The sequence below is a fragment of the Anarhichas minor genome, unplaced genomic scaffold, assembly GCF_050575085.1.
Source record: "Anarhichas minor isolate MPS153535 unplaced genomic scaffold, ASM5057508v1 ptg000055l, whole genome shotgun sequence".
In the NCBI taxonomy this organism is placed as follows: domain Eukaryota; kingdom Metazoa; phylum Chordata; class Actinopteri; order Perciformes; family Anarhichadidae; genus Anarhichas; species Anarhichas minor.
Window position 1 is genome coordinate 1,488,841 of NW_027466501.1, and position 22,770 is coordinate 1,511,610.

The 22,770-nt window shown below is 43.5% G+C and overlaps 1 protein-coding gene across 1 annotated transcript in view; it reads left to right on the top strand.

The window, feature by feature from the left end:
- Positions 1-22,770, top strand: part of ano2b (anoctamin 2b) — a 57,959-nt gene that overhangs the window by 18,622 nt on the left and 16,567 nt on the right. The window contains exons 8-21 of the mRNA XM_076076206.1: positions 622-669; positions 1,443-1,507; positions 2,198-2,332; positions 3,397-3,557; positions 4,445-4,527; positions 4,670-4,756; positions 4,861-4,893; positions 6,519-6,602; positions 11,091-11,165; positions 11,410-11,611; positions 12,852-12,963; positions 13,101-13,158; positions 13,264-13,364; positions 16,517-16,659. Of these exons, the coding sequence (XP_075932321.1) occupies positions 622-669; positions 1,443-1,507; positions 2,198-2,332; positions 3,397-3,557; positions 4,445-4,527; positions 4,670-4,756; positions 4,861-4,893; positions 6,519-6,602; positions 11,091-11,165; positions 11,410-11,611; positions 12,852-12,963; positions 13,101-13,158; positions 13,264-13,364; positions 16,517-16,659 (1,387 nt within the window). The remainder of the gene's footprint in view (positions 1-621; positions 670-1,442; positions 1,508-2,197; positions 2,333-3,396; positions 3,558-4,444; positions 4,528-4,669; positions 4,757-4,860; positions 4,894-6,518; positions 6,603-11,090; positions 11,166-11,409; positions 11,612-12,851; positions 12,964-13,100; positions 13,159-13,263; positions 13,365-16,516; positions 16,660-22,770) is intronic.

Consider the following 22,770-nt stretch of genomic DNA (forward strand, 5'->3'; position numbering starts at 1 on the left):
AAATACAGACGATCTGACAAAAATGTCCAATTTTTTTACAATTTGACACCAGATTGAGTCATCTTTGAGTCATGTTTGCCCTATGGGGCAAATACATGCACTAGGGGCATCCCTGTTGTATTATGGAGCACTGTGGTGTTTGATGCAATTCAGCTAAATCAATGTTGTCACTCATCATTGACATATCCCAGATTATAAAAAAACACAAAAAAAATCCCCCGAGCATTTAGTATACAGAAAATTAATACATTTTTCAATGTTTTTTTCCCCACAACAACAGTGGCATTATATCATTAAAAGGGTTAAAACTCTGAAAACAAATGAATGTTTGGAAGGTATGATCAGGACTGAAGATGGTTAAAAGATTTAACTCAGAGAAAGTTTAAAATAGTATGAATCTATACTTTCATGGCATTTTTTTGACGAGGACATTTTGTCCTCTAAAGACACCAGAGCAAAGAGCTGCACAATGGGTAAAAGTAAAGTTTAACCAGTGCAGTCCTAAAAGCCAGTTCCATATTCATATTGTGTGTGTTTAGGTGTGCACGGTGTGCTGTCTGTGATAGATTTGTGTGCGTTTGCATCCCTGTGTTGCACTCACCCTCTCTTCTCGCTCCTCAGGGTGACTATAAAGTCATCGGACAGCTGGAGGAGAGGAGCGACAGACAGGTAGACGACTCCTCTCTCATCCCTCCATCTTTCTTCATCTCTCCCGTCTTCCCTCCGCTTCTCCTCCTCCCATTCATTTGTCCGTCTAATGACCAAACTACAAAAAGACTGCCACTGCTCTAGTTCCTCAGAAAGTGACCTTGCTAATGTGATACAGTGCTGGAGCCATTTAGTAATGGTTGTAATAGAAAATATGCAAAAGTCTGCTGTGCGCGACTTTTTCATTTCGCTGGAAAGCAAGGGATGCTCCTCTTTTTTTAGACACTAGTTCCCTCCACGTAATCTTCATCTCTTCTCCTTCTTCCTTTCTGAGCGCGTCCCTCCATCCCATCTGTGTAACACCGCCACAGATTGGGATTTAAGTTCAACAAATATTTCTCAGACGGAGCTGCGTAGAAGGCAGAAAACAACATCCGTCGGCAGACTTGAATTTCAAAGGAAGGAGCTAAACAAAAACAGTTTTTTGGAGTGTAGGTTAGCACAAAACAACAGCAAACGAAATATAAATGACAAGCATAAACATCAACTTCTGACTGACCACGATAAACCAGATCGTTTATCGTGGTCCTCCTTTCCCTCCCTTCTCTTGGCTTTGGCAAAGTGTTACTCAAACTGTTCTTTGACTTCATCTGCTGAGGTTTAACTCAACCAATCAGATTATTTCTGCCTCCGGATCAGCTCGGCCTCGGAGGATAGTTTGTTGATTTCTGACTTGCTACATCTAGTAAGCATACAACTCACACCCACACTGACTCGTTCCCATCTGTTGCCAGGTTCTGCACGACGAGTGGGCCAGATACTCTGCCTTTTACAAGTACCAGCCCATTGATCTGGTCAGGTAATGTCGCCGCAGCACCGCCACACGATTTTGTTTTCATCTAATTGTCAACCCAAGATATAAGACGTTGCAGTGCATTGTGGTTAGTGTAGTTCGCTAATAGGCTTTTGTTGTTTGGCAGGATTTGACCTTTGACCTCACGGATATGTGTGTATTCAAAAAGACTTTGAACTTGTCTTTTAAATCAAAATTGAGGAGGAGAATATTACACTTTGAACACAAAAGATCAATGATTAAGACAGTATTGTTCACTCCATGATTGTGAACAATAGTACCACCAATCAAAAGAGCACGTATAAGGATGGTAAAGACCCCGAAAAGCCTCTTATTATGATTAAAGGGGTCCGACATGACCAATAGATTTCCTGCCCAAGTTTGGAACAGTTTGGATTGTTTCTATGAGGGCTTTTTGTTTTTGTCAACCACACAGTCCTGAGCAGGCAGAGTCTTCCTAGCATAGCAGGCAGAGCTTGTACCCTAATCTCAAAGGAAGTGCTTCGTGAAACACTCGGCGTAAACAACGAGAGCCCTAAATAAAACGTCGGCTTGCTTCTTACTCTATTTAAGGATCAAACTCAGCATGAGGGTTCTCACACCTGTGTTGCGTGCTGTTTAAGTCTACACAGTCTATTTTGCCATGGCCGCTGCTGGCACCTTCCCCTCCTAATCCCTGACCTCTGACCCCCGCAGGAAGTACTTCGGGGAGAAGATCGGTCTGTACTTCGCTTGGCTCGGTGTTTACACTCAGCTGCTGATACCGGCCTCCATAGTGGGAATCATTGTGTTTTGCTATGGGGTGGCAACAGTGGATACTGACATACCCAGGTACTGCAATTTTTACACCGGCGACAGCGTAATTTGGTGGTCAAAGGTCACTGTGACCACACAAAAGTCCATAACTCAAGAATTCACATCACAGTACTGATATTCACTTTGAAGATGTTAAAGATATAATATGCAGCACTTTAATTCCAAAACAAAACAAAACAATGTAGAGACTGATAGAAAATATTCCTTCTCGAGCATCACTTCTGACCCACTAGAAGTGTGTGGCGGTGCCTGTATCTGCAGAGACCACGCCCTCTGCCTGGATTTTCTCCTTTCTTCCTCTTTGCTGTGTTCAGGAAGTTCCTTGGCGTCAGAAAAGAGAATTTGGGCGCCATGTGGGGGCCGTCCTTCAATTAGAGGATCGGCGGTTCGATCCCCGGCTTTGGCTCTGCTAGTCGCATGTCGATGTGTCCTTGAGCAAGACACTTAACCCCAAAATTGCTCCCGTAACGGTGTATGAATCAGATATAATCTGAATTGTAAATCGCTCTGGATAAAAGACTGTAATGTGTGGTTGTCTTAAAATGTGCTTTAGAGCGTAAACGCTATGAAATAATCTCAAACCAATGACTAGCCCGCACGACCATCGCTGTTCTCTCTCTCTCTCTCTCTCTCTCTCTCTCTCTCTCAAAAACAAAATGCTGCATATTATACCTTTAAGTGACAATGATGCCAGATAAAATCCCACATTAGAAGCACAATCATGATTTATTCCCACCACAAATTAAATGTACACACACATGCCGTTATACACACACACACACACCAGACAGGGATTGCCCAGATACCTGCTGTATCTGGCTTTAGACAGGCTTGTGTGGGAGGAACACAGAAGGTACTGCTGGCAGTGTGTGTGTGTGTGTGTGTGTCATGAAGCAAAAGGTTGATAATTCCACCTACACTGACTACGAATCGGGTCAAAGCAGAGAAGCTTGTATTGTGTTAACGTGTTTAAAGTTCCATTCATTTCTAATGGTTAACACAGACACAAGGATGTCCTTTTTTGTTTTTTTGTTGTCAGATCTTGGTGCTCTGTGACTTAACATTTGATCCCCCCCCAGTCTGGAGATGTGTGACGAGCGTCTCAATTTCACCATGTGTCCTCTGTGCGACGGAGCCTGTGACTTCTGGCAGCTCAGCACGGCCTGCGGCACCGCCAGGGCTTCACACCTCTTTGACAACCCCGCCACCGTCTTCTTCGCCATCTTCATGTCCCTCTGGGGTGAGGTTGTGTGTGTGTGTGTGTGTGTGTGTGTGTGTGTGTGTGTGTGTGTGTGTGTGTGTGTGTGTGTGTGTGTGTGTGTGTGTGTGTGTGTGTCTGTGTGTGTGTGTGTGTGTGTGTGTGTGTGTGTGTGTGTGTGTGTGAACAGGTGGGCTTAAGTCGCTCATTGATTTTGTCTCATCTTATGACCTCCTGCACCTCCAGTGCAAGTCCTGTAGAGAGCAACAGGCTAAAACAACGTAAGGCATGCAGCAAATATATTAAAAACAATCTAAAATGTAAAGTTTGCAGCCCAAATACGTCACACTCCATCCACTTTTTCTCTTCTTTTTTCAACACCTAAAGCGTGAGAGCTGTCCATGCCACGAGAGGATGTTGTTTACTGTAAATTGGTATTAAACAGCATGCTCCTCTAGCAAAACAGCTTTTAAATTTCTGCAGACAAAAGGAAATCCTCCTGAAAATCAGTTTAAACCGTTACAAAATATGGATATCTGTCATTGAAAAAAAAATAGATGACACTGGAAACGGTAGTGTGTTAAATACTTAAGCCTTTTCCAGAACTTTTAAGAGTTTGGAAGCTCCAGAAAATAATTTACTCAAGTTGAAAAAAAGACTGAACTTTGCAGATTACATAAAACCAGTGCTTCTGGTAACTTCATGGTGTGGATTTTTAAGACTTTGCAAAAGTAATGTTTGTAAAAGTGGGCAACAGTTCATGAGCTTCTTTTAACCAGCAGTCACATCAGCGATCAGCCGATCACCGCCAAACCCATGAATCCTAAAAGTGGATGATTTCATCAAAATCATTTGACTTGGTTGTGTGTGTGTGTGTGTGTGTGTGTGTGTGTGTGTGTGTGTGTGTGTGTGTGTGTGTGTGTGTGTAGCGGTGCTGTTCCTGGAGCACTGGAAGCGCCGCCAGATCAGTTTGAGCTTCAGTTGGGATCTGACCGGCATCGAGGAGGACGAGGTACACGCAGCACACACACTCATAGAAGTTCACTGAAGCACATGCTGTATGTCAGCACCAATATTACTCCTGCTGTACAATACCAGTTCCTGGAGACACTGGCATGTGCATACTATACAAGTATCTGACTCTTTCTCCTCAGGAACATCCCAGGCCAAAATACGAGACCATCCTCCTCCAGAAGAGGCAGAGGAAGCAGAAAACTAAGAAGAAGAAGAAAAAGAACGAAGTAGGGAACCACTTGCTATCTAAACGCTGAGGACCACATTTCCCTCAAAGCCTGTTTACGTACCTAACTAAAACACGGAACATGTGTGACTTCCATTCTCGTAGCTGGACCTGACTGTCAGCAATACCAATGGAAAGGTATCACACAGTGAAACTCTTATTTCACTGCATGTTGTGACATTAATTTGAGCAACAACAGGTTTTAAAACAGACACACACACGGACACACACACTATATGTTCCCATCATGCCTTGCGAATACTGTACTGCGCTCTGTGGGTGAAACAAACCGCTATCAGTTGGTCATGAGACTCTTCCACCTGGCTCAGTCGTCACATTTTGGAATCGGACGGCTCCCGATGAACCAGATGGATCCTGAGAGTTTGCTCTCCAAAGCGTGAGTCAAACATTAGTGTGATAATCTGATGATTGGGATTGATCTAGATTCCCCTCTGGAAATTGGGTCAATCACATTGAGTCCCATTGGCCCACATACACGTCGCTTGGGCAACAGATGGCCTCCTGCCACGGCCCGAGTGAGGCAGGAGCTGATTGGGCGCGGCGCGCGACCAACCGCCACAAACATCCCAAACCCTGATCTGAGGACAGCAGTACAGGAAACCTGGAGGATCCCACTGGTGTCGACACACGCCACCTGCTGGCTGTGTTTCCGGAAAAGGAATTGAAATGGTTGATTATTTATGGCAATATGAAAGTGATAAACACAGTTCAATTTGTATATATTTTTAATAATAATGTTCACAGTAAGATGACGAGGCAGTTGCTATGGAACGTACGCTAGCAGCTAGCATATTTCTATTTTCCTTCACTGGCTAGCGTTGCATTGATTTGGATTGCCTTCATGTGATATGTGGAGGTGTGTTGAGGATATTTCTCTGCTTTCTCCAGTCCCAGAGTTTTGGTTGCCAATAGCTTTGGAGAAAGGTTTCCTTTACAGTCATGATCTCCCTGGTGTCATCAGGTAGTTTCTGCATCGTGCAGCTGGAGGCAGGGGTTAGTGTATTCCTGCTGCGTTCCTGCTTGTCACATATTCTGGGCCACATTGTGGAACCTCCTCTTTACGTAGCGCTTCATGTCGTTTAGCAGGTGGATTATTCTGCGGAGATGGGCACTACTCGATCCGCTCCTCCACAGAACTTCAATGTTTCCATTTTTTAAATACTTTGTGACTTCGTGTCTGTGCCCTGACCCGCGTAGGACAGGAAGTGATCCCCCCCTGTGACCCCGTCGCTAAACAATCATGACAACACACGTCAAAGGAATTCGATGTCATAGCAGTGTTATGGGGGGTATTACATCCCAAATGTGAACCAATGAGATACCTCGATTTGGGCTACCCATTTTATAAATCCAATTATACTATGGCCACTCAGACTTGTCTAATCTGATTGCTTCTTTGCCTCTATGTTATCTATTACAGTCCCAGTGGACTGTGGTCATGAGAAGAGGTTGATATTCACACCTAAAAACACTGGCTTTCTGCATTGAACTCTATTAGTGTGAAGAGGCTGCTGCCATATAGTGATACATAGAGAGATACATACATCAGATAGTTTAGTCTATAGCTGCTAATGATATAACTATATTCATAGAAATGAGACAGTAGATGGTCAGAAAATGGCATGGTTGTGCAGATGTTTACATTTGATTATGCATGAATGTGTTTTTCTTTGTCTGCGTGTGTGTGTGTGTGTGTGTGTGTGTGTGTGTGTGTGTGTGTAACCTGTCCCTCTGTCTCGCAGCCAGAGAAGCAGGAGGACAGGACAGTGACAGGGAAGGACAGATGGAGACAAAAACTACTGTCTGCCATGGCTGCAGGAATACCGGTAACCCTTCCTCTCCTCTCCTCTCGCCTTCCTCTCTCTCCTCTCGTCCCTCCTCTTCCTCCTCACCTCCCTTTGCCTCTCCTCTCCTTTCCTCTCCACTTATTCCCTCTCCTGCAGGCTGCTGCCTATCTGTTCTTCTCTTCCTGTCCCATCCTCTGGCTTCTACAGTCCTCAGGTATTTGTTTGTGCAACTTCTTTTGCATTCTTTTTATTTTTTTTATTTTAAACATTATTCCAGATATCTGATGGTCACAGCAACTACCTGAGCCTTAATAATCTTTTGAAGTGTCTTTTGTGGGACAGAAGTGTTATTTCTGGGTCTGTTTCTTAGTTGAAGTTGGACCCACAGCTCATCTCTTCCACTGTGCAGAAGAACGACATCAATAATAACTGACGGTTTTCATTCAAAGCAGTCTGCTGGATATCTAAATCTAAATTAAATATTTCCAGAGACGGATCCCTGTGTAGTAAGTAGGTCTTTAATAATTTACCTTATTGTATCACCACTGGCTTTTGAGAGCTTCAGATCTCAGTGATGGGCCTCTCATTTTTCGAATGAAACATCTCAATTATTGTAGATCTGTATGTTGGCCAGCAGTGAGGGTGCAGTGTACAAATACAGTCAGTATGAACACACACAGAGGCTCCAACAGGTGGAGTGTTTTTCTTCCAAAGCAGAGGGAAAAGGTCAACAAGTGAGTCTGAAAAGCAAGAACTTTATTTGAGCCTCAAATACTTTCTAGTTACCAAATGTGTATCAGTCCGCAGCTGAAAATAGTCGCCAAGTACGCCAAGGACACAGTTTTCATCCATTAGCGAGACCTGAGCGGAGACAAAGAGAAAGAGACAAGCGAGAGAGACGTACGAATAAAGAAGCAGTGGGATGGAGAGAAACAGAGGGAGGGCGGCTGAGTGGGAGTGAGGCATGCTGGGCAGGAAGCCAGGGGTAAGATTAGGGAACGTCACTATGGCGACACAGACCTCTCTTTCTCTCTCTGTTTTTTACACACACACACACACGCTTTTGCTACCTGAGACAGTGGATGTACTGTAGCATCAAATCTGGAGATTATATTGACAAAGAATGAGCAAAGTGTTTATTTACCTGTTATCACAAGACGTCAACGTACCAAACACCACTGACGTACAGTTATCGAATAGACACGCCTTCATGACTGCTACAAATCATATAACATTCATTTAGCAATCTGGCACTTTGAAAAGTGTCTGGATATAATATGACGGACATGCAGTTCCTTCTGGTTTATTTAATAACGGAAGCCACGTCTGTTCCTCAGTGACGGACTTCTCACATCATTTTAAATTAGGAGCTGTCGGCGCTAATAATGTGAGAAATAAGATTTTACATACAGGATCATTTTAAATATTTTAGCTATATGACCCAGATCTTCATTTGCTTGCATTTCTTAACTGGTTGACGATTATTTATGAATTATTTCAACATCATAACAGCAAGTAACCACATGAGAGCTCCACGATCAAATGTGACGCATTGCATTGTGTAATTGCAACAAACACCAAATAAGGACATGTTGAACACGTAGCAACACATTCATCCTACACAACGGGAAGAAGCTGTGCTAAAAGCTCATGATTACCAACTAAACACAAAACACCGAGCAACTAAATGAACACGCAGCCAAAATACAGATTCCAACAGTATAAGTCTTTTAACTCACTGAACCAGCAGCCGAAGAAAAGAAACTTTAAAACGTTTTACATTATGTCTTACCTTTGCTGTTTTGTGATCAACACTTGTGTTTGAGAGCATATCATCACTGCTAATGGCTACTCCAGTGTCTCTGGAGTAGTGTCTCTCATTTTTCAGTCGATTCCAGCCGTCTGTTTTCTTTTGCGTGGCATGGAGGCGCCTATCCTCAGCCTTCCATGTGCCAGAATGGTGTGTCTCTCCATCGGGTGGATGAATCGTACTGCGCTCATTCTAAAGGCACAGGTCAGGTCAGGTCAGGCAGTCTGACACGATATCAGTGGACATAATGAACAGAGAATATTTTAAAACAAGCAGAATATATGTAGCAGGAATGAGCCCTAAAATCACGGAAATGAGTCAGCATTTTTGCACTTGCACCTCGTCTCAAGTCAGTGGGTTTTTGGTTAGATGCCGGAAATGCGGTCTGTGGTTAACACAAGCTGAAGAGATTTGAAATTGTTGTTCTACGATATAAAATTGGTGCGTAAATATCCGATGTGGAAATTTTGAAGCTGTCTTAAAAAAAGGCGGTTGCTAACAAGTAGCACTAAATGTCATCATGCCGACGAGTCTGCTTTTACAGCTTCGTTGTGCATAATCACGCTCATGCAACTGTAGAGTAGTTTGTTCCTAGCCTAAAGTTAGCTTTCTACTTCTGCCGATTGCATTAATGCCTCAAAAATCATAAAAGCGCCGTTCACTTGTGAAGATTATCTTTCTGACCAAAGCGCGTAAGTATCACTAACATTTGTTTGCCATCGAGCGTGTTTTCTGCAGTAATCCAAAATAGCTTGACTTGTGACCAAAGACTTGAGACTTAACTTGGACTTGCAACAAGTTATATGTGAGCATCACTTTCGCACATCGCATTGTTGGTGCTGAAAGGATTTATTGTGCAGCGCTAGTGTGTAGATACATATCTAACTGTATCAAGTTTGCACATAATTCCGAATGCTGAGAGAGAGAGAGAGAGAGAGAGAGAGAGAGAGAGAGGAGGATGAGCAGAGGGAGCAAGTGACCTAGAGAAATAAAGGTTGTCTCCGTCTCGAGATGAAGGCTTTGCTGGGCTTTCCTCAACGGAGGTAACAAGCCAAATATAACACTCGACCCATTTACTACAGCTATTCACTGTGACGGCTGTCCCTACCAACCATCACACACACACACACTCACACTCCCAGTCTGAAGGTCTTTTCGTCCCCCAATAAGTCCTTCCCTGAGGTTAGTCAACCTGTATGTGTGCCTTTGTTTAAAAAAAGAAAAGACACGAGCAGAAAAGCTGAAAAGTGTCTTGCTTGAAATTAAGGCCTTGGCCCCAAAAAGTTATATTTGATAAACCGATTTTTGTGGCTGGACATTAAAAAAGCATTGACATTTGGTTATTGAGAATTATTAACATGTCCTGCTGAGGGATTATTTCATTTCACGCTGCAAATTGTTATCCCTGTTATCTCTGGGGCAAAAGATGGCGGGGTCGGAGACGCACTCAGCTGTGTTATCACTATTGGCCGGGGGCCAGTTAGGAGTAGTGAGTGAGGAGTCAGCAGGCAGTCAGTGGCCGTATATAAAACAGTATATACATACTGTATGTTTCAATTATTAATATTATTTAAAATGTACTATTTACAGGTTCAACAAAACCGCGTTAAAGTAAAGAGCGTTGTGTTGGATGACGTTGAGGTTGTTGTGTGGATGTTAAATGTCCGTGTCTACAGAGTAAGCTTGCACCGTGCCAGTGTATCCACAAGATGGTGTTGTTGTCTTGCTCATTTGCATATTGAAGACGTTTCAACGTACAGGCATCATTCTGTGGTCTGTGTGTAAAACCCTTGCCTGCCCATATAAGTATCTCCCACTGCTTTTGATCTCAGGGATCCCATGCCATAAACACTCATTAGATTGACTATGACGGTGGAGTCAGCAATTATTTCTACCTCCCTGTTGAGCACCGCGGACCCTTCAGAACTTTCAGAATCCCGCTTTCACAACGCAGTCTTTGGATTTTTCTGTCTTCATCTCCCGAAGGAGCACAAAATAACATTACAATCTTCACTTTTGTTGCCACTCCTCGCCCTCTACAGGGAGGTCAGAGGTCAGCTAGTTCAGTCTGTCGTGGTGGTGATTACTTGTCCAGATATACAAGGTAGACTGCCTTATAAAGTTCTCAAAGAGTCCAGGCATGACACAGCAAAATTACCTTATATTAAATAATTTACTACCTTCTTTTACTATTCAATTATAATTAATACACATATTCAAAACGATGGCTTTACTGATCCACGTTTTATGCACACTCTTTTTTTTTAAATCCCCATATTAGTGCCTGGAAAGGAAAACACTTGTTCCCAGCTGGTCTCTGAATGTAGGATGCAAACTGTAAAACGGACCATTGTGCTCCTTTATGTCTCCCTTTTGAGACGTGGAAGCACTTCCTGTGGAGGCGGTGAATAGCAGATGCTGCTCAACTCTCTATTCGGCTTTTACGAACCGTTTGAAAGGAGTACAATTAACTGTGACAATGCTTTTCACACTTGAGAGATAGATTAGCTTTTTTTTAATCAATGCAAACATGTGGGGGGAAAAAAAGCTTATTTTTCTTCCTTTCTTCTCGTTTATGATGTCTCAGTAGGCGGCTCTGTGTTCCGCATCACCGATTTCCCAAACAAAAGTTAATAAAGCATCGGCCATTGTATGTGTGACTGCCAACTTTTCCATCTCTCTTTTCCTGCCATGTTTCCCCCTGTCCTCCCTGTCAGGCTGCCATAGAGAAGTTGACCTGGAAAGACCGTCTTCCTGGATACTTCATCAACGTTTCCTCTATCCTCTTTATGGTTCGTACATACAAAGCTGCCTAATGCTCTGCTTAGGATCATACATTTGCTCAGTATGTGTGGATGACAGCACTTTAAATGGAAAGATAAAGACACAGTTAATGTACATAAATGAGAATATGATTGACCTACTTCTATGTGGTCTTTGAAATATTAATTCCTGCCTCGGCACTGCGACTATCAGACGAATATGGTCGAGAAATTACTTATTTATTTTCTTTTATTTCTTCCTTTCTGCTCCCAGTTTTGCTTGACGTTTTCAGCCGTTTTTGGCGTCATCATCTACCGCATCACGGTGTCGGCCCTGATGGCGATGAGCCCCGACCCGGAGACCAAGTCCAATGTTCGGGTGACGGTGACGGCCACCGCGGTCATCATCAACCTGGTTGTTATTCTGATCCTCGACGAAATCTACGGTGCCGTGGCATTGTGGCTGACTGAGCTAGGTACAGAAATACAAACGGTCATTTGCTCTAATAGCGAGGCGACTTCGAGAACCCAATACGTTGCAAACAGTTTGTCATCAGGGGTATGCTACTTTTACAACATATCTTATATCTGCTAAATATCCAGCTTTCATTTGCCTGATTCAAATTCTTATGCGATACGATACGATAATATTATCCTACCATCCTACGATAATATTATCCTACCATATTATCATGCCATATTTTGAAAACGTTTAAAAAAAGCACAAAAGTCACAATTGTTTTCATGTAATCATCATCAGTATCCGTGAGTATTTGTGTGTGCGAGACACAGAAATGAGTCTTTCTGCTTCTTGGTGGACAGTTTGATGAAACTTTGATGTTTTCACGCTCCAGTCATCCCATCAGTCATCCCAGGAGGTTTCAACCACACTTACATTCATATTCAAAACCTCTGAAATAGAGGGAAATAATGGGACAGAGAAGTGTGAGAAAGAGTGTGTGTGTGTGCGTGTGTGTGTGTGTGTGAGAGCGAGAGAGAGTGCATGGATATGCCATGTGAAAAGTGCTAGTATTTTAACCTACTTCCAGCACAGTGATCATCTTATGACTCAAATTCAAGAGTCAGACTGACAGAATCACCCCTTCAGTTGCTACCAGCCTGGACTAAAGACACACACTGAAGAAAACCTTGAACATGATAACACGAACACAATGATAGCCAGACCTCAACATATGCTCCCCTACATTTGTTAGCGCTGTTAGCTGCAAACCGCCAGCTTAGCTGTTTCCGCGTGTAGAGTCGTGTGGAGGCAATACCTCAACTAATTACTGTGTTAACGTGCACATAAATGACACGTTTATGAGGATTATCCTGCTTATGATCATATACGGGATATGATCTTTACATGAGCACAGAGAAACTGGGTTATTCATATACACGTTAACGATAAATACTAGTAACGCCGTTCCTCATTACTGGATTCTGTTATTTTTTTCAAAAACAAACTAAAGATGATGTGTCAGCTTGTCGGTTTCTTTCGGAGTACTCCAGCTGGCATATTTTGGTTTCTCATAAACGGGCTGGGGGCTTATCCCGGCTTCTTAAAACAAGATATCGTGTTTACATGTGCAAACACATACGCGGGATTCTCACTGAAATTAAGCGCCTTTGACATTCTCTCCAACCCGCTTGCCGTCCTCACAAAACAACACCATGCCAAATCTTTCTTACAGTTCCACGTCACCTGTCTTTCAGAGATTCCCAAAACAGAAACCAACTTTGAGGAGCGTCTCATCCTGAAAGCCTTCCTGCTCAAGTTCATGAACGCATACGCGCCCATCTTTTACGTGGCCTTCTTCAAGGGACGGTAAGTCCTACGCGTGTGTGCGTAGGAGTGTGTTAGTGCAGCGCTGTCCTGTGAAACAGTCCTGTGACAGGGCTTGTTTCAGCTAACCCAATGGGTTGCGTGGAGCTGCTCAGTCCTAATTGTGGGTTTTCTCGCAGGTTTGCTGGTCGACCCGGAAACTACGTGTACGTCTTCAACGATTATCGGATGGAAGAGGTTCGTTACCCATCTTTGTATCCGTGTTTCCTTTTATTTGGCTGAATGAGTAAAAGGTAACGCAATAATGAATGAATGTACAAACGAGGTGCGTGTCTCCCTCAGTGTGCGCCAGGAGGCTGCCTCATCGAGCTGTGCATTCAGCTCAGCATCATCATGCTGGGCAAGCAGCTGATCCAGAACAACATCTTTGAGATCGGCATCCCGTGAGTAGACTGCATTACTTCTTTATTTGTATGTGCTCACTTGGTGTGTAGTTTTCTAAATCTGGAGACATGGAACGCAGAAGTGTTTGAATAGCCAACGCTACTTCTATGGCCTCATTCTTTGACACCTAACACACGTACCTACACACACACACACACACACACACACACACGCACACACACGCATGCTCGCTCCCAAGCACTTTTAATTCCCCTCTTGTTCTAATAAAATTCCTCCCATGTCCGCACGGTGGTTCTTCTTCTTCAGCTCTTACATGCTAATCCCAAAAGGGGTCAGAGGTCAGCTCTGTTTATAGCAACTGTCACACAACAGAGGTGCCTTTTTTGGCCTCAGGGCCGCACCGTAGCGGTTGCCGTGAGCGCAGCTTGACCTCCCGTCCCGTCAGGTGAGCCTCATCAAACACGGCTGCTTTTCTCCAGGACGTCCCGAGGGATCGGCGAGCCGCGGTGCATACCGTCTACATACCATCAACTCATCTGTTTTACATTCATCCACTTAAAAGCCTTCGCACCTGGGAGCGCACCAGTAAAAAAAACACAGACTTCAGGCAGTGCATCAGAGGTTCAAACCATTGTACCCGACCCTAAAAGCTCCTGTCTAAAGATGGAAGTCTGAGGTCACCACCACATCCTCCCTGAGAGGAATCAGGCCTATTGAGACTTCACAGCAGCCTCATTCTGAGCTCCCACCCATGAGACCAATACAAGTGACTGGCCCAGAGCGGCCATGGCTCGTTGAATTATTTAACAAGGGCGTACTTTTTGCCCTGGACAGTCCCGTTAACGTACTGTGACATATTGAGGTTTGAAATGTGGACTTCAAATTGAGTTTGTGTGCATTGTGTGTTGCAGCGGGGGAGAGACGGTTTGAGGAAAAGATGCTGCGTGATATACTTTTTTTTAAAAAGACGCTTCTGAAAACTTAGAGTAATCCCGTTTTTAGGTTTTCCTCAGTTTCAAAGTAATCCAGTGATAGTTTTCTGTACATACATGGGGAGGCTGCCAACAGGAGCTGCTAATAGCTAATTCTGCATACTTCTTACGCTTCCAATTTGTCAAAATCTACTAAACAGACTAAAAACAACAGGGCTCAAGTTCCAGCCCACAGTGTAAAACCTCATTCGTGGGGTGTGGGTGTTGAGAGAGTCCACAGTGTCAGACTTTGAAAACCGTTGGTATATCACGCACAGTGAGAAGACAAATACATCATTTGGTTAAGTGTACTTAACGCTGCTGTGGTGGTTGTCATAATGTATTTCATTAAATTCAATAAGTACTGAATCAAAGCCAAACTCCTATTTTCTTTCATTATTTAAAGCTGTATTAAGTGATTTTGACCACTAGAGGGAAGAAAAATACCTACATACTCACAACAACACAGCCCCAAAATGATGTCCAAATTATGATACTTATGGTTTACCTGGTGAACATTAGCCTACTTACACATCAAGCAGACATCATTCCATGTGGAGTCATGTTTCTGATGGATGTAAGTGTAATATTTGAGTGTCGTTTAAAAACCCAACTCCTTAGAAAATATGGAGTTCTTTGGCTTGTCTGAAAGGCTAAAATATGTGCAGGTTGAATGAAATAACCTGATGCTTTTTTATACTAACTGGCTCATTAGCCGATTGAAATTGTTACATTTTTGAGTGAGGCCTCGCACTTTTCCACAGGTCACTTGACCCGGCAGTAAAACAGGGCAGTTGATACAAAAGACGTTCACACAGAGAGTCAAAAAGAGTCCTGACCTACATCCGAAACCTCTCATCTCCTTTGAGACCAGCAGCAGGGAACAGGACTGTGTGTGTATGGTTGTGGACGTGTCTGCATCTACTTTACGTGACTGTTTGTGTGTTTAAAGGACAGTAAACACTTAGATTATCACTGCCTCCCTGAATGTGCCATACTGTGTGTGTGTGTGTGTGTGTGTGTGTGTGTGTGTGTGTGTGACAACCACATTAATAATGCAGTCAGGCATTTAGCTGCTCTTGGTAGAGTTTTTATTAGCGCAGTAAACACAGTCACGTGCATGCACAGCAACACTTACACTCACTGCCACACCCGATAATGTGTTGTCCATTAAACACAGCCACACATGCATCGGTTCACATGCACACACGTACTGTGAGTTGGAATTATTCCCACCAAGGCACACACATGGAACGCTTTTGTACCGTACCTGGCTCTCTCTGTGCTCTCCCACGAACACCAGCCTACTGGCTGCTTTTCTCCGCTGGCGTCCAGGTTTCTGTAAGAAGTCCAGGTGGTGCGTCTGTCTCTCATGTCCCAGGGAAAGTATACTGAGTGCACATCCCGTACGCCAGTACCACCCTGCTTCACTTACCTACAAATGAGAGCAACTCTGTTATGACTGTTGTCAAAGCTGCAGTTGGTCAATTTAATAAATACAAACTTTTTGTCATGTTTGCTCAAACTCTCACTGTATCCTGACAGAAGTGCATGAGACCGGTAATCTATGAACACATTAAGTTTGTCTGCTTCCTCTTTAGTGCTCCTAATGGTATTTGCGAGAGAAAGTTTGATCCGGCCACGAAAATATGTTTCTGAAAACATCGCAGGTGAGAAATAGGCAACGCGGTAAAGGAATCTTTACTCATATTTAATCAGCGCTGCCTAATTTGGCGGTTTGATCTGAGTTCACGACCTCCACTAGCAGCGCTTGACAGCTGCGTTAGAGACTCCTCGGCTCTGATTGGCCTTTTATTTTTCTTCGGCCGCGGTGGAATCTTGCAAATGCCGTTAGGAGCACTGACAGGAGGCAGAGGAACCAGATTCCTTCACAGATTATCCGTCTCATGTACTTCTGTCAGGATATAGTGACAGTCTGAGCGTCTCTAGCTTCAAATCAAAGCGTCCAACTCTGACACGTCCTGGAATAATGTCAAAAAAGACACCTGACGGCAATGCAACACACAGCAGTCTGTCATTAGATCACGTTCCTACCTGTTCAGTCACTGCTGCATTACATTTGTAAACAATATTCACAGTTTTGTATACATTTCTTTATGTCAGATTAGATTTATTGTTTTTATTTCACACTCTTACCCACTAAATGTTAGGAGGACTTCCCTTTTAAACTTTTTTTTTTCTCCCCTCCGTCCTGACAGGAAGTTGAAGAAGCTGGTGCGCGCGTTGAAGGATAAAGGACCGGCGGAGAAGGAGATGGAGGAGGAGAGGCCTCCACAGCAGTGGAACCTGGACTACGCCCTGGCTCCCTTTGAAGGCCTCACGCCTGAATACATGGAGATGAGTGAGTCTGCACACACACACAGAAAAATAGTTATAGAGACAAAGTGCAGCCATTCCGGCACCAACGTAGGTTTAAAATGACTGAGTGCTCCTGTACATCCCTGAGAGGTGTTATGTAATCTGTATCTGCGAGGACCTCGTCAGGTAAAAATGAACACCTGGACTGAGGAGCATATGAATGTAGGACGTATTTGTGTTCACACACACACACACACACACACACACTCATCAAGACCACGCTTATGACAGCATTTGTCAGATGTTAAAATGTTTTACGTTGGAGAATTTGAATTATGACTCTTGTCCGTCACAACTAACATTGTATTTTGTCAGGTTTTAGTGTGCGGGACTTGTGTGTGTTAGTGCACTCACCCTGCATGTACAGTAATTCATTCACACTCATGTCCATCACAAACCAAAGCACATAAACACCAGAGATGAAAGGTTTTTCCTCCGTCATCCATAATCAGTCTCAGCTGTGTATTTAAATCGACGTGTTTGAGCAAGTGACACATTATTTTGAATGGCTTTCAGTTTCGTTCACCACGGCCCCCGTCTTTGGTTAGAATGACACAATTCTATTTGCTTTTTCAGGCATTTTTCTAGTTAAAAATAGAAAGGCGACGTTATTGTTCCTCAGTTGTCTGAATTTGATAGCAACTGACACCGCGCTTATACAGTGCAGGCCTGTCACCGGCTAGATGGAGAGAGTTAAAGAACGGAGCGGACTGACGGAACAAAACAATCTGCTTGTCTGATGTTTTTTAGACAGGCATCTGTAGATGTTTTGGGAGTAAGTGCTGCAGCGTGGCCTTCTAAAGATCTGTAATGTAATCAGTGCAGAGATCGCATTACATCTTTATGTATTTAACACGTTGTAACTCAATGTCCAACCTGTTTTCACGCAATCATGGTGAATGGCTACATTGGTGAATTCAGACCCTCCTTTGAAAACTGAGGGTCTGACAGTGGCCCGGCCAGCTAATTAAGAATAAGATTATTCTTCATTTTTCCTTCAGGTAATGTTTCTGTACAGTTAGCCAGCAACTAATATATAGATATATATATATATACATTTAGGTGTGACTTGCCTAATTTTGGAGATATCGTCCGTAGAGATGTCTTCTCTGCAGTTTAATATATGTATCAACAAAGTCTGTGGATTAAGAGTAAAAATATATATAAAATATAAAAATACTTTCTATTTTGGGGTTAACTGTCCCTTTAAGTTCATTCATAGGTTTAATAGTTTAAAGGGGGTGTGTGGGGGGGGGGGTGATGTCCCAGTAAAAGAAGACAGATTCACTGCCTGGGGGGGGATTACTATATGGAGGTGATAAAGAGCTACAGGTGTTGGGTTGTCTGAGGACACACACGCACACACAACTGAACTGAATATTTATTTGAAGGGATCAACATTAAAGACTGAAATGCATTTATTAACTCTGTTGACATTTAAAACATATTTCGGTAACATGTTTAGCTACGTTCTGTCACAGATGACAGCAGAAAAAAGAAAGACATCAAAGATCCCCTCCAGACATATTTAAGACTGATAAAATCATCTAGTCACATTTGTTTCAAAGTGTAACTTTTGAAGCTAACCCCTACTTTCTCATGTTTCTGTGTCTGAGTGACGCTGAAACCTGCCTGTGAGCTGGAAGTTCAATTGAGGATTCAAGTATGATTTATTGTCAGGGTTGCGCAACCAAATGCATGACAAAACAAAACAAAAGAAGTTTTGCATTCCTGTATTTATTTTTTTATTTTTTTGCCTCGGTAGAAAAGTTAATAGCAGCAAAACAATTATCTGGGCAGATAATATGGCCGACATCCGCTTCTCAAGGTCCGCTGCACTTTACCCTCTGCTGTTAATGAGTGTATTCTGTCTTAATGCCATGCGTGCTCCAGTAATAAACACAAGGCGATATTCAAACATTTCTCTTCGAGACTTTGACACAATAACAGACAGACAGGATCAAGTGAAAGGGAAAGTAAAACCTTCTTATTCTCTCTGAGTTCGATTTATAATTACAACCGGAGCCCGTCAGTGGCGGGTAAATAAACCCTGTTAGTGGCCGCAACGTTACCTTGATACTGTAGATGCAGCGGTCGGTAGCTCTCATGACCCTCGCTACATTTTTGTTTTCATTTGTTTTCTCTTCTAGTTATGATGTCACAGAAAACGTTTTGTACAGATTAATCTGAGATTTTATGTAAACACAGAGAAACTTCCCTTTTCAGCAGGTGAATGCGAAAATAGCCTTCTAGTGTTGACGTCACATTCAAAGGACGTTAACAACAAGCAGAACATTGCTGACGTAAACACTTGGAGTCTGGGAGAGTCCATCTTTCCCATGAATTTAGTTCAAAGAAGCAATAATATTAGCATATTGCATTAAATATTAAATACAAGACGGTGAGAACTATTTAATCCCAGAGTCTACAGTTCGGAGTTAGTTCATGCTCTAAATGTGAAAAAGCAACTACTGTCAGGATAATATGACCAAAAGTTAGTTGTGTTAAAGTTACCAACTGTAGCTTTGAGTTCATTTCTGACCTTCAGTCATGTTTGATGGAAGGTGCAACTCATCAGAACCTCCAGTAATGTGTCTATGTCCATAATCTGCGTCAGCACTTTGTGCATCTATGATTTAAAGACACAGTAGTCAGCACACTGAGGATATCTAACAGCTGCTTCAAGGCTCCACTGTATACATGAGTTACTTCTGTACACGTAGAATAGAAGCAGAAATGAGCGATAAATGAAAAGAAAAAGAATCAAGGTGAAATGTCATTAAGGAACGGGGTTGGAGCAGCACCTAATGAGGCCCTACACACACAATACAAAAGGATCAGTTACATCTGTAGAGTCCCTCCAAAGTTGTATTATTCATCATTCCAGCTCTGTGTCACGCCTCTTTTATGTCGCGGGTGCCTAAAAGACATTGGCAAAGGGTACACCGCCGTTTCCTCGCTCTCAGCTCCTCCAGAACCTCCTTCTCTCCTTGCTCCTCGTCTCCTTCGAGGTGCATTTAAGGGACTGGAAGATATTCTGCGATGACGGCGGAAGAACAATTTCTAGGTCACTGGAGAACAGAGGACACGAGGAAGTCAACACCCAAAGCGTTCAGCAAACATGCAGCAACAAGCTTGACTTTAGTGATCAGCAACACCCGTTTGTGAAGGATTGTGAACTAGTAAAACTGGCTGGGAGCCTGGCCCAGGGTCAGAGAAGATTTCGGGGAGATTTTAAATAGCAAGTAAAGCTTTGGCTTCTACTAAAAACAGACATTTATTTATGATTATGTTATTTTGTTCTCGCAAGTTCTTGCAAATTTCTCCAATGATGACGAGTCTGAGAGCGGCGCTGAATGGGTTCAAGCAGCTCTCCTGTGCTTTATACGCGCTCATTCATAAATTCCTGGAGAGCATACAAAATCATTTTGTGGGACAAATTGCAGGCTCATTCTTTTCTGTAGCTTTTGCTGAGACCAGCCTGCATACGCGCGTTATCCAGAAGGCCGCCCGTCCGACCTTAAAGGGGAAGGCCTCTTTTTCTTTCACCCTCTTCCTCTCCAGCTCCAGGAAAAAGTCCCGGTAGCCAGTTGTCAGAGCTAGTTAACGACATAATACGTCAACGAGCGCTCGAGCAACGCGCCGACGACGTAGCTGGCCACGTTTAGCCGTTCGGTAGATTTGGTCTCTCGTAGTGTGAACATCGTAGAAGCCAACTGGGCTTATTTAAAGCCTCCACCTATACAATATTAAAACTTCCCAATATTACAAAGAACATAAAATAAATATGCACAAGATATGACTAGGCAAAATATTATTGACAAGATGTTTTTACAAGACATGAAATATCTCATTCATGAATGACTTTTCATCCAGTGGGCAGGATTGGACCCTTTGGTCAGATACAAGAACTACAACTGCTCACACCATCTGTAGATTTTGGTGGAATCAAGACGCTAAGTTAAGTAAACCAGAGTTTTAACACCGTCTAGAAGCTAAGCTGTGCCATGACATGCTAATGAGGCCAGAGGGAGGATGGTCGAATGAGGGGAAAACAGAGAGAAGCTGATGTCGCTGCAGGGCAAAGACAGGAATGTAAGAAATGTCTGAGCTCTACATGCAAACACACACTCACACATAGCTGTGAGATGTATGAATGGGTAGCTCTGGGTTATGTGTGTGTTAAGGTGTGTGTGTGCGTCCTTCTTTGTGTGCGCCCGGGCCCGGCCTCGAACCCGTCAACCTCGGCTCAGATAGATAGCGAGGGGTTATTCTAAGCTCGCCCTCTAGCGCTCGCCCCGCTCCGCTGTCGTATTTTCTTCCTCGCCGCTCTTTGTCTGGGCGCGGCGTCCCGAGGTGAGGCCGTCAGTCTCCGGCTCGCTGGAAATCCCCGTTCCCACACTGCTAAGGTTCCACCGCTCCATCTTTCTCATGTTTCCCTCTCCGCATTCTTCGGGTGCAGGTGACGGTGGTTTCGAGCATTTATTGACAGTTCATAGCAGCGATAATGTGAAAGAGGTTCTATCTTTAAATCAATGAGGTAATGACACCTTGAGTTCTTGATTGCTTTTCTCGCCTTGCCTCTAACCGTACTATTTAAAACACTTCTGCATCAGGCACACTACTTGTGTTTTACATAGTAAGGGTTTAGCGAAGATGCATGTGTTTGGGAAGTAGTGAGCCTCTGGATGAATCAGAGTTGGATTATACTGCATGAGTTGCAGCCTTAATGCAGCTGATCTCTGACCTCCCCGAAGCCGAAAGGAAGCTGGAGTGGCAAGCCTGGACTAGTCTTAAAAGACTACTGTCTAAGTGGGCGGTGGCAGTGCTCCACACTGGAGGCTCCACACTCAACAATTCAGCAAAAAGTAGGCGCCCCACCTATTCGACATGCAACGCAACACGTTCAGAATGTTTTCCCATCTTAACTGTATTAGGCAATTTAGCTATTTACTGCTATTTGTCTCTCCTCTGCTGCGTACTGGGCTGCAGGAGTCAAAGCTGTTTCCTCCCACGAGGAGTAAAATGATATCTGTCGTGAATGAGTGCGTTAGACTGTGATACTAAGTCTGTAATGATACCAGGCATCTCTGTCTCTCTGTCTCCAGTCCGCGCTGTCCAGATGCGCGACACAATTGCAACTATCCAAACCCAGGAATCACACTCGCAAAATCAATCTGCACACGTTGATGAATGTTACTTTTTAAACATGCACCGTGAACCCGCCCTCTGCTGTTGATGTGAATGACAAAAACACACACAAACCCTCTCTCTCTCCTCATTGACAATGATGATTAAAAAAAACGACTAGGCAGTGGTGGGCTGTCAGGGCCTGCAAGGCCTTCTCTGCTGGCCTAAACAGAATCACAAAGTTATATCTATTTTATAATTTAATAATTTTTCTTAAATACACTACATGTATTATAATTTATAAAAATATTTTTCCCACTATCTTATTTTCTCATTGCACAGCTACTGTCTTCCTCAGTTGCTCTGCTTCCAGTGCAGCTTGTTTTAAGTAGAGCTTTTATCCAATCAGATTTCACCTCTGTGTCTCTAGGTAAGAAGAGAGGCCCGAGGCCTGCAGACTCACAAGTGAATCGCTTTGCACTTTAAGTGAATGGGGACGATATTGTTGATTGTCATAGTGTTCAACCAATCAGATCTTTAGTTTGACATGTTGGGCGTATTCTTTGATGTGTCAGCACCTGCTAGCCGGCCTATAATGACGTCAGCATTACGTGCAGCTCAGTGTCCATGTACAGCTCTGCCTCGAGGTGCAGAGTGTGCTGTGATTGGTCAGTGGGCGAGCACGTGACTATCGTGAAACGAAACTTAACAGCAGAGGCTTAGTCGGGTAGTGAATCACATCACGTGATGCAGCTCAGCCAATCAAATATGGGCATTCTCACTGAGTGAGATGTACCACACACCATGACACAGGGGGCTGAGACGAGGAAAGACATTGCAGAGCAGTATGTTGAATGTACGTTGAGAAAGTGAAATCATAAGACGATCTCTTTGGGCTGTGACTTGTCATTAAGGAATGATGGTGGGTCCCACAGCCAGACCAGCTGAGAACCACTGTCCTACA